This window comes from Gymnoscopelus braueri (genome assembly GCF_963280865.1).
Source record: "Gymnoscopelus braueri genome assembly, chromosome: 9".
In the NCBI taxonomy this organism is placed as follows: domain Eukaryota; kingdom Metazoa; phylum Chordata; class Actinopteri; order Myctophiformes; family Myctophidae; genus Gymnoscopelus; species Gymnoscopelus braueri.
Window position 1 is genome coordinate 18,045,093 of NC_137610.1, and position 11,751 is coordinate 18,056,843.

Genomic DNA, 11,751 nt, shown 5'->3' on the forward strand with positions numbered 1-11,751 from the left:
TGATCATTCTTAATGATAAATACATTATACTATCAAAAAGATTTATTGCTTCATTTAGAAATAACATTCTGATTTCTGAAATTAGTTTACATTAGTTTACCTTTACTTTTTATGTACCAGTAATGGGAAATAGGTGGGGGGGAAGGAGCTTGGGTTGAAGGATGAGTTCAAATTCTATCACTGAAATATATAAATATAGTATATTTTATGGTAAACATCCAATAAATGCACTGTTAAAAAAACACAGGTAATTACAGCTATTCTCTTCTAGTCATTCGTCACAGTCTCCATCTCTTGCCCCTGTGTGTGGACGGTGTCATCATTTACATTCTTTCATGTCATTTTGACAGGCCGATCCTTAACCTGTCCCTGACATTCTGTAGTAATAAATCATTATTCTTTGTGATCTTCACCTAAAGATGCACAGCATTTGTGGCCTCACGGTGGGTGCCCCCCTGCTTCAGGGTTTCGGTTTGAACGATTATGAGAAGAAATGACCCCTCAAAAAGAAGGTGATGAGACCCACCTGTTTTTGCGTGGCTGCTCCCACAACAGGGCCATTATGTGTCAGAGGTGATTCTCTAAAGTCAGACAAACCCTCATTATCTTCCTCGGCACTGCATGTATTATTGCAAAGGTGAATCATATGAAATACGATAAACATTTGAGAATCACAATCAAATGTTTTGGGCAAGTGATATTGCACTCATCAGGAATTTTACTTGGGTGTGATCATGTAGATACCATAACAGAGTGATAGTCTTAAACAGGAAAGAAATCAACTTCAAATCGCAAGATAATCGTAAAAGGGAAAGCACAGTGAAAAAGAGAACATAATTAACTAATGCCTATTAGCAGAAAAATCGCTGATGAAAGTAACATTTAACTAAAGTCTCCCCATTTTCCTGAACGAGAAAACAGGCCACAGTTCTCTTGTCCTCTATCATAATCTGGAATATTTTCAGTTTTCCAGACAGCCTCTGAATGAAGATATGTTCTTCTCTGACCACTTCCAGGGGTCTCTGAACAGGCATGTTGTTTCCTGCTGCTACTAGGTCCTGGACCCCCTGGATCTCCCCCTGGTTCCTAATACTCACCAGCTCCATGTGCTTGTTGCTGCAGAATGTCTGGGCTGCCTGCCAGGTGTGTGTGTGTGTGTGTGTGTGTGTGTGTGTGTGTGTGTGTGTGTGTGTGTGTGTGTGTGTGTGTGTGTGTGTGTGTGTGTGTGTGTGTGTGTGTGTGTGTGTGTGTGTGTGTGTGTGTGTGTGTGTGTGTGTGTGCGTGCGTGCGTGCGTGCGTGCGTGCGTGCGTGCGTGCGTGCGTGCGTGCGTGCGTGCGTGCGTGCGTGCGTGCGTGCGTGCGTGCGTGCGTGCGTGCGTGCGTGCGTGCGTGCGTGCGTGCGTGCGTGCGTGCGTGCGTGCGTGCGTGCGTGCGTGCGTGCGTGCGTGCGTGCGTGCGTGCGTGCGTGCGTGCGCGCGCGTGTGCACGCGCATTCTCCCATTTATCCCCTCTTTTCATGTTCTCACCATCATAGCTGAGGAACTTTGACCACAGGATATCTTGTACCACAATCCAGAATCCCTCATGCGTGCATAGTTCTCTTCAGTATCTGGGTTAGCTTCTTCTCCACTGAACCAGTTACTGAACTCAGCCTCTCCCTCCTCGTAGAAGCTTCTGTGAGAAAAGACCCACTGTCAGTTTAATGCAGTGGTTCTCATAGTGAGGTATGGTGACCCCCAGGGGTCCAAGGGGTCCCCAGCCAAATGAGGAACAGTTTAACCACTATAACCCTATTTTATACGCCAGCTATTTAAAATAACCGATCTATAAGCTCACAACGTGTCGTGATGTGCTGCGTTGTGCACTTGTAGATTGGCTATTTTTGAAAAATTGATTTGAATAATTTAAATAATTTTGAAATGTTTCATCTACATCTTCTCTTATGAGGGTCCCTGGTACAAAATCTTTCCAAATGGGGGTTCGCAGGCAAATACATACATCACACACACATACATCAATTTGGGGGTTCTTGACATGAAAACATTTTGAGAACCACTGCTCTAATGAACCCTGCTTCTCTTTTCCTATCCACACCGAGGCCGAGGAGGGAGCACGCACCAATCTACATTCCATGGAGTTGCAGTAGAGAGAGTCAGTGAGTTTAAGTTCCTTGGCAGTGGCACACACATTGATGGCGACCTTAAGTGGGACACCCACACCATGCATGTGGTGAATAAGGCACAAAAACGCCTGTACTGCTTGCGGCGCCCGAAGAAGTTCAGGGTCAGCAGCCCCGTATCCTGAGGTCTTTCTACAACTGCACCATCGAGAGCATCCTGACGGGTGGGATCATTGTTTGGTATGGGAGCTGCACTGTTCTTCAACAGAAGGCACTACAGAGAGTGGTGTAGATAGCCCAGCGCATAGACGGAGGTGAGCTTTCTTCCCTCCAGGGAATATAGGAGAGGCGGTGCGTGGCCAAGGCTGAACGGATCCCAGCCACAGCCTGTTCAGGCCAGTGTTGCGGCCAGGCAAGCGGTATCTCAGCCTTGCCAGCCGCTAAAAAAGACTATGGAGCACTTTCTTCTTGGCTGCCATCAGACTTATGAACACACACTGAACATTACATTGTCAGGACTATATGGCCACATGTCTGTGGCTAATGTAATTGGACCTATGACAATGCGGTTTGCACTTGAGTTAATAGATTTGTATTTATTTATGCAGTTTTTTTTTTTTTTTACACAGATCACATTTAACACTGAGTTTTTAACATTTTAACTCTTGAGACTGTAGCTGCTGTGTTGGTTTTTAGCACACAATGAATTTCACATGCCTTTTACTTTGTAATTGGTATTGCTGACAAATAAAGAAACCATCAAGTCACTTTTCACCATAATGGTAATTGAAGAGGGGACAGGAGATACAGCAGAGCGCTCAACACAGCAACTTAATCAAAATCTAAATATGCTACTAAAATATGCATCAGGTAGATGCGGCACATTAGGTTCATGTTCACGGACACGCACGCACGTGCATGCTCGCACACACACACACACACACACACACACACACACACACACACACACACACACACACACACACACACACACACACACACACACACACACACACACACACACACACACCAACACTTTAATTGAACCCTGTGTCATAAGTCTGATATAACCATGTCATAATGACAAATATCATACAATGTTCTGACTTGCTTTGCAGTTTATGAAGAATTACATAATAGGGTCATGTTACCATTAGCAATATAAGACATGATAACATTTGATGACATGACATCTTATGTCACATGCTATTTTTTGCTAATTGTACATGAGCATTGTTGTTGTTTTTAAATATCATGACAGACCCTTCATTACAGCTGTCATATTGTTTGATGACATGACATCCTACTGTATGTCCCATCATCCCATGCTTAATTTGCCTAATTGCGCTCCAGTTGATTTATGTGTTATGGCAGATGTATCTGCCATGACTCATGTAGCCTTCATGATGTTATACACCAGGCAAGAATCATGAAATTACCTTGTCTGGTGTTGGACTCAACATTAGGTGCTGCTGCAACAAATTGTTTACAGGTAATTGTTAAGGTAAGAGGAACCACAACATTTCTAAAGATGTTACATAATCTCAGCATTTGTACACTTCTGCAGAAAGTTCAAACAATTGTAATATCTGTATTTAAAGATATGGCACCACCTTTAAAGAGGTGGTGCCATGGTTTTGCACTTTTTCTGTTTTTCATGTGTCTATGAGGTTGATAGAACTTCATTAAGCCCCCTGGTGGTGTTTTTATATGGTGTTTTATGTCTTCTCTGACTATTTTGAGTTTCTACCTGGAGGCTGAAACCTTGAGGGTCAAATGTGCCAATAGAAAAACAGCCCTTTAGTGACATAGTAAAATTATACCCTCCCCCTCATTATCATAACACAACAGGTGTGGGCATGAGGAGGAGGAGGAGGGAATAGGACAGGTGGGTGGTGCTAAGGTGGTGGAGGAGGTGCTAAGGCAGTGATGTCAAACTGGTGTTTCGCGGGCCAATTCTGGCCTGCGACGTCGTCAAATCTGGCCCACGATGTGATTTTAGAAAACGAGAGAAAAAAACGAGAGAAAAAAAAAAAAAAAAAAAAAACAGCTTCTAATGCACTGAGGCAGGGTCTGAATACTAGACAAACTTGTTCTGTGAGAACAATGACCAAGCCGTGAAGCCACGGCCAAGGTCATTAACCTACAGAGGACCATCACCATTCAACTCTACCTAGAGAGAGTGGCTGCATTCCTCTCCGCACCCCGCCCCCCCCCACCTCCCCCCACACAGCACCGTCTCAACTGAAGAAGTGAGAAAGAAATTTCCCTGCAAACTTTGTAACCATTGTTGCTGTTCTCATCTTGAAAAGTAGAATCCACTTGTCAGAGGGTGTAACATTAGTAGGATAACCAGCGATAGTTAAGAGCCTGCAGGGCAAAATATTTAACATCAGCTGTGAACGCTTGACTTTGATTGTGTATGTGTGTGTGTGTGTGTGTGTGTGTAGGCCTATGTGTCTTTCTGAAATGAAACTGAAAGTAACTTCTCCAAAAGGAAGGAATGGCAGGCCTAATATTACTGATGCATTTTGGCTGTGTGCAATAATGCAACTGCAGACATTATATTGCCTTTTGTTAGGCTATTAGTTTTTTTCTTGAAATCATATTTATTTAATTTGCAATAATTCAACTGTATGGCATGCTACTATACTTAATGAACTGGAGGCGTGTCCACATAAAAACATAATTTTAACTATTTCTGTACACTTTTTTGAAAAAAATCTTCCTCCTAGTTTAACCATAATACCTGATGATTATGTTTTAGGGGGGGGATCACTGAAAATCACGGCACCCCGTCTTTAACTTTGCTTTGCATTATACTGTATACCACAGGCAATTGAGGGGTCTCAGAGAAGGTACTATAATCCTACTCTGCCACCACCTAGAGCATCATTCAAGGACAAGCAGGTCCTCCACACATGTCCAAACCATCTCAGCCATGCCTCTCTTGCTTTATCTCCAAACCTTTTAACCTGGGCTTAATACCAATGCTGCTGCATTGTCTGAAGGAAGCCGAACAAAAATAAGTTTTACTCTTATGTACCTGTACTCAAGATGTAACAATAAAACACAACCTTGAACCTTGGGCTTGTCCCTCCTTGTCACCCCTAATGAGAATCATCGTCTTTCCGTCTGTGCCACCGTTTCCAAGCTGTACAGCGTGGCTGGTCTCACTGCCATCTATACGTCTTCAATCTCACTCTTGCTGGTACCCTTCTGTTGCAAATCCCTCCTGACGCTTTCCTCCATCCATTCTACCCTGCCTGCACTCTCTTCACCTCTCTTTCACACTCCCCATTATGTTGGATATAGTTGAACGTGCTATTTAAATTCCTTCACCGTTGCCACCTTTACACCTTTTATCGTACATCCTCACCATTCCACTGTCCTTCTCATTCACACACACATATTATGTCTTACTCCTGCTGACTTTCATTCCTCTTCTCTCCAGTGCATACCTACACCTTTCCAGACTCTCTTGAACCTGTTCATTCCTCTCACAACCACAATGTAATCCCGAACATCATAGTCCACGGTGCCTCCTGCCTGACTTCATCTGTCAATCTTGATCGATGCCTGCATGTTGGTTGGTTCCCACATAGGCCTACAAAGTTTTTGGCAGGGAGTTATCTGTGTCGATGGCAGTGACCGGCTAGTCTCATTCTCCTGACTGCTATCTTATCTGAAACACTTGGTAGACGCTTGTTGGTAATGTGTGTCGTCCTGTTTGATGTTCAGTACCACACGTTGAATTCTGGTATAGCACTCATCCAGGGACTTCTGCAGAGCTTATATCAGTGTCCAGCACTCACAGCCGTAAAGGAGAATGGATTCCACAGTCAAAGAAAGAAACTGATCTTGATGTGTTGGGGATCCTTGATATGAGCCCACCTCCACCTTGAACCGGTCTGTCACATCTACCGCACCTCATACTGTACATATCCTGCACCATTCTGACATACTTCTCTGCCATTCCTGACTAACCACAAAGACACAGTGCAACTCCTTCTGACCTTCTCTATACTTCTCCACCAACACTCTCAGGGCGAACAGCGCGTCTGTGGTGCTCTTCCTTGACGTACTGCTGCTCGCTAAATGTAACCTCCCCTCTTATAGCTTCCACTATACTCTTTCACATAGCTTCATGCTGTGACTCATCAGCGTTATACCTCTGTAATTACTACAGCTCTGTACAGTACATCGCCGTTGCTCTTGAAATTCATTACCAATATACTTCTTCTCCACTGCTCAGGCATCCCCTGCTTTCCAAGATTGTGTTGAACAATCTAGTGAGGAACTCCACTGCTGTCTCTCCTAAACATTTACACACCTCCACAGGTATGTCTTCCAATATTTCTCTCTTCACAGCTGCCCTCACTTCCTCCTTCTCAATCCCTCTCACTTTCTGGTTCACTACACCCACATCATCCACAGTTCTCTCTCTCTCATTTTCTTCCTTCATCAGCCCTTCAAAGTACTCCTTCCATCTTCTCAACACACGTTTTTCGCTTGTCAGAACATTTCCATCTCTATCCTTTATCATCCTAACATGTTGCTCATTCTTCCCTGCTGTGTCACTCTGTCTAAATGATCGGTACACATTATTTTCTCCTTCCTTCTTGTCCAAACTCTCATACGACTCCTCATAGTCTACTCCTTTTCCTTAGCCTTCGCCACCTCTCATCTTGTTGTATTCCTGTCTACTTTCATCATATCTCTGTCTATCCCATTTCCTCTTCGCCAACCTCTTCCTCTGTATGCTTTCATGTACTCTCATTCCACCACCTTGTCTTCCTGTATGTTTCTGTATGCTTTCATGTACTCTCATTCCACCACCTTGTCTTCCTTCCTCTGCCCTAAAGACACTCCAAGTACTTACAGAGCCACACAATAGCAACGAGTCAAAGAACACAAACACACTGTCAGCATTGCATCAAATAAATTGGGCTTACAAGGCTGCTGCTAAAATTAAGATTGTTTATACAGTAGTGCCTTGTGTTTCAAAACGATTGATATCAGATCAGTGTAGACTGCAGAAAGTCAGTATCACAGTTACAGTGAAAGAAGCTTCTTCTTTGACTCTACTTCAAAGCATAGTATCAAATTTGAATAAACTAGAAACAGCCAGTCCTACTGGTAACACCCCCCAGGCCCAACCCATCGGAGGTGTGAAAGGGCAATACATTTTTACAAAGCCACTCCTGGCCTTATTTAAATGCATGGGCGCGCCAGTGGGCGGGTGTTGAGTTTCAACACCATGCACGAATCAGGGAAAAAACAACTAAAAAAACAACTGGTGGTTTTCAAATATCAAGACTAAACTGGGCTCAGAATAGAACTTCTGTTGCTTTTAGTGTTGTTGCTGATATGTAATGTATGTTATACAACTCCATGTACTGAGGAGTTGTATGAGAGTTTGAAACTCTCATACAACTCCTCAGTACATGGAGTTTGTATGTCTTGGTCCATTGTATGTCTACAATACAACAGACATACAATCTATTGTATGTCTACAATGGACCACACTGGAAACAAGCCCCTCCCACCGGGGGGGCTTTTGTGTTATCCTTTTAGCATAACTTTAGTGGGCGTTCATAGTTACTGCCAAACTGTTTCCAAACTTGCAAAAGTATTCAATCAAATAAACAAAACAAAACAAAACATAAAACACACGCATTTCACATTTGCTGCAGTAGGCTGCTAAGTCCATTACAAAAAAACAACAACACTGCACATTCAACAAAACAAAAACTGTAACAGACAAAGACGTCATGGCGCTGGTCGGTCAGTACCAGTAGCATGGTTATATTGGGCGGTGGTTTCCACTAGGGGTAGCAGTTAAAACATCCGAGAAGAAAATGGATTGTTGGGCCGGGTTAGGTTTATTTGAATGATAATGTCTATCATTCCATAGTCTGGAGGGACATTCACTCGCCCCACGATTGGCGGTTGGTTGGTTGTCAAGGCAACTGCTATACTAGTCGTAGTTTTACAGCCCCCGAGCTCCAACTCTTCATCTGTTACCTGTGTTATCCATAGAGTTAAAAATAATGGTGTTATCACACAATACTTACTTGTCTAAAAAGATGCAGTTTACACTTCCACTTGGTTTATTCTACGGACAATTGTCTCTTCAAACTGGTTTATGTAATTGACTGTCGAGATGATCCAATTGTTCTGTCTGTTCTTTGCCATGTTAACCATGGACTATTTTAGGGGTAGGTGCAGGCCTTTTTGTCATTTATTAAGTGTAGGCACTTTACACTATTGCCACTACCCTGGCTAAATAGTTACTAGTTAAAGTAAAATATGTTTATTGAATTATAAGTGCCTAGTCGTAAGCAAATTAGGCAACTAACTAGTAATCGAAACTGGGACGTTGCTTTGTGGTGCATAGAATTGGAAACGGTTTAAATTTCAGTGAATATAGTGCCAGAGCACCGAGACTGAGGCTGTTTGAAATGTTTGAATGTTGCCAAAACGGCCACAGGGTCTAAAAGCAGTGCCAGATTCAACGGTTGCCTGACGACCCACTAGCCAATCACAGCGCGACGGACCCTCCGACCTATGGGATGCAGCCTACCTTTATTGAATTGTAAAGAGCTGCTGGTGAAAAGGGGGAGCTACTGCTGGCGCTACTGAAAACACTTCTTGGACGCTATAGTTACTATTATAACTGGCTTGACCTGAATACCACCATCGATCGTATTGCAGATAGAAGTCACGTTGAACGATCGTGGCTTTGAAAATGGATTAACGCAATGGAAGTAGTTCGGAATTACTTGAAGTGATCGGGTCGGTTGCTCTGGGCTGGCTTGGAGGAGGAGGAGGTCCTTTGGCTTTCGAAGCTCGCAAGTTTGGCAACGTAACGGCATTAGCCTAGTTAGCCAGCTTGCTAGCTAAAATATCGCGACCGCCTTTGAGAAGTCGGAATTCCCCACATTAACCTAGTCCTTTATAACGCAGGACTTTGTTACGAAACCCCGCTCTTTGCGGCGTCAGTTGGTCGACGTGCATCGGTAGGTTACGCTACATTGGCATGGGTGTTTTTTTTGTTTTGATTTTTTTCGTAATGTTATCGCAGTAAGCTAACTAGCCAAGCTAGCTAGTTAGCCTGCTCGTATGCTAGCTAACGTTAGCTTTCGTTCCACCACCTTAGCCAGCCAAGCAACCCTCGGCAGGACAGTTTTGGCGAGAGCTAGCCACGACAATATCCGTGCTCGCCACCACCACGACGGCAGAGACCACCCCGCCTGCAGCCATGTTTGAAATGGAGACGCACATATCCTGCCTTTTCCCGGAGATTTTGGCTATCATTTTCAGCTATCTCGATGTTAAGGACAAAGGAAGAGTGGCCCAAGTGTGCGCGGCCTGGAGAGACGCGTCCTACCACAAGTCTGTGTGGAGGGGGGTGGAAGCTAAGCTCCATCTGCGGAGAGCCAACCCGTCCCTGTTCCCCAGTCTGCAGACGAGGGGAATCAAAAAAGTTCAGATCCTCAGCCTGAGGCGAAGTCTCAGCTACGTGATACAGGGGATGCCACACATCGAAAGCCTTAACCTATGTGGATGCTTCAACCTCACAGACAACGGACTTGGGCATGCCTTTGTGCAGGACATTCCATCCTTGCGGGTGCTGAATCTTAGCCTCTGCAAACAGATCACGGACTCTAGCTTGGGCCGGATTGCTCAGTATCTGAAAAACCTGGAGGTGCTTGAACTGGGAGGATGCAGCAACATCACAAATACGGGCCTGTTGCTCATTGCCTGGGGCTTGCACAGACTGAAGAGCCTTAACCTGCGCAGCTGCCGGCATGTGTCCGATGTGGGCATCGGTCACCTCTCTGGGATGACCCGGAGTGCCGCGGAGGGCTGCCTGTCCCTGGAGCAGCTGACGTTGCAGGATTGCCAGAAACTGACAGACTTGTCCCTCAAACATGTCTCAAAGGGCCTCAACAAGCTAAAAGTTCTCAACCTCAGCTTTTGCGGGGGTATTTCGGATGCAGGCATGATCCACCTCTCACACATGACCCACTTGTGCAGTCTGAACCTGCGCTCGTGTGACAACATCAGTGACACTGGGATAATGCACCTGGCAATGGGCTCTCTCCAGCTCCATGGACTGGATGTGTCCTTCTGTGATAAGGTTGGGGACCAGAGCCTAGCTTACATTGCCCAAGGACTGTATCAGCTCAAGTCCCTTTCCCTTTGCTCCTGCCACATAAGCGATGATGGAATTAACAGGATGGTTCGCCAGATGCATGAACTAAAGACCCTCAACATCGGCCAGTGTGTCAGAATCACAGACAAGGGACTGGAATTGATTGCTGACCACCTGACACAGTTGACAGGGATTGACTTGTATGGTTGTACCAAGATCACCAAGAGGGGCCTGGAGAGGATAACACAACTCCCGTGCCTTAAAGTGTTAAACTTGGGACTATGGCAGATGACCGAGAGTGAGAAAGTTCGGTGAATGCTCTCCTTAAGTGTCATCATTGTTTATAATGTTCACTCATATACTGAGATGGACTGTTTATATATCCATTGTTACCTTTGCCTACTATACTGTGACTAAAATAGGAGAGGGGAATCAACATTAATCACTGGAATATTGGAGTTCTGAGTATTCAGCTTCACTGCAGTATTCCACTCCTTAATCCCATACAGTTTTCATTCTTGTGCTCTCAATTGCTGTACTTACTTTGTATCACCTAGGCCTATGTAAAGTACTCATTAGCTAGCTACCTCACTCATCAACGAAACAGGAGTGCCTACTGCCTTGGAAACTCAAAATCACATCACATGTTTCTCTGGGACATTTACCAATGGAGGTTTTGATATTTCAGAAAATATGTCATTGCAAAATAATAGCTAGTCATTTTAACACTTCACAAAAAAGTACCTTGGATGGACATTTTTGATAGAAAAAGATTTCTTTGGCCGATGTATTTTTGCTTATGTAATAAATATTTTTTGTAATGAATGACTGTTTTGTCCAAAACATTGTACTTCAAATTGAAGTGAGATGATTGCTTTTCTTTTTACTTTACATATTTTTAGTTGGCTGTCACTTTCTTATTCCTGAGGAAATGCCATATCATATATTACAGTATGCTAATCTCTTATCACAGGCTATTGTCAATGTCAACATGACTTCAACTAAGCATAGTTACCAAGAACAGTTGCCAAGTCTATATGCAATACCTGCTAACAGTACACCGATCTTCTCTCCTGAGAAGTTTCCAAGGACATAGTATTGGACTGTTTGATTTAAAAAAGCAGTAATTTAAAATTGTTTATATTCATACTGTAGTGATATTTATGAATAAAGATGGCAACTATGTTTCAATATTTTGTGATTCATTTGTCCTATTTGTAAGTAGCAGAACATTTAAGAAGTGTGTTGCTTTGGAAATTACCAGGCAGTTGCAGAAGTTACAGGATATCAGATGCATACCATAGTAGTTCCCCAGATATTTAAATTATTTTATCTGTCAAATTTCTTTAGAACACATCCAATTTCAGTTTATAGATAACCTGTTATCTAAAAGTTTCTCAGTTATATATACTATGTTGCAATAATTTCAACAAACTCAACTCCGCTTTAACCACAGGAATACCTGCAGTTA

General features: G+C 43.6%; 1 protein-coding gene across 1 annotated transcript; it reads left to right on the forward strand.

Annotated features, from left to right (window-relative positions):
- The first annotated feature begins 8,731 nt into the window (after nt 1–8,731).
- Nucleotides 8,732–11,435, forward strand: LOC308091679 (F-box/LRR-repeat protein 14). The gene has a single exon (XM_080437348.1). It carries the CDS (start codon nt 9,384–9,386, stop codon nt 10,593–10,595), a length of 1,212 nt encoding a protein of 403 aa, XP_080293474.1. The 5' UTR covers nt 8,732–9,383; the 3' UTR covers nt 10,596–11,435.
- The last annotated feature ends 316 nt before the right edge of the window (nt 11,436–11,751 follow it).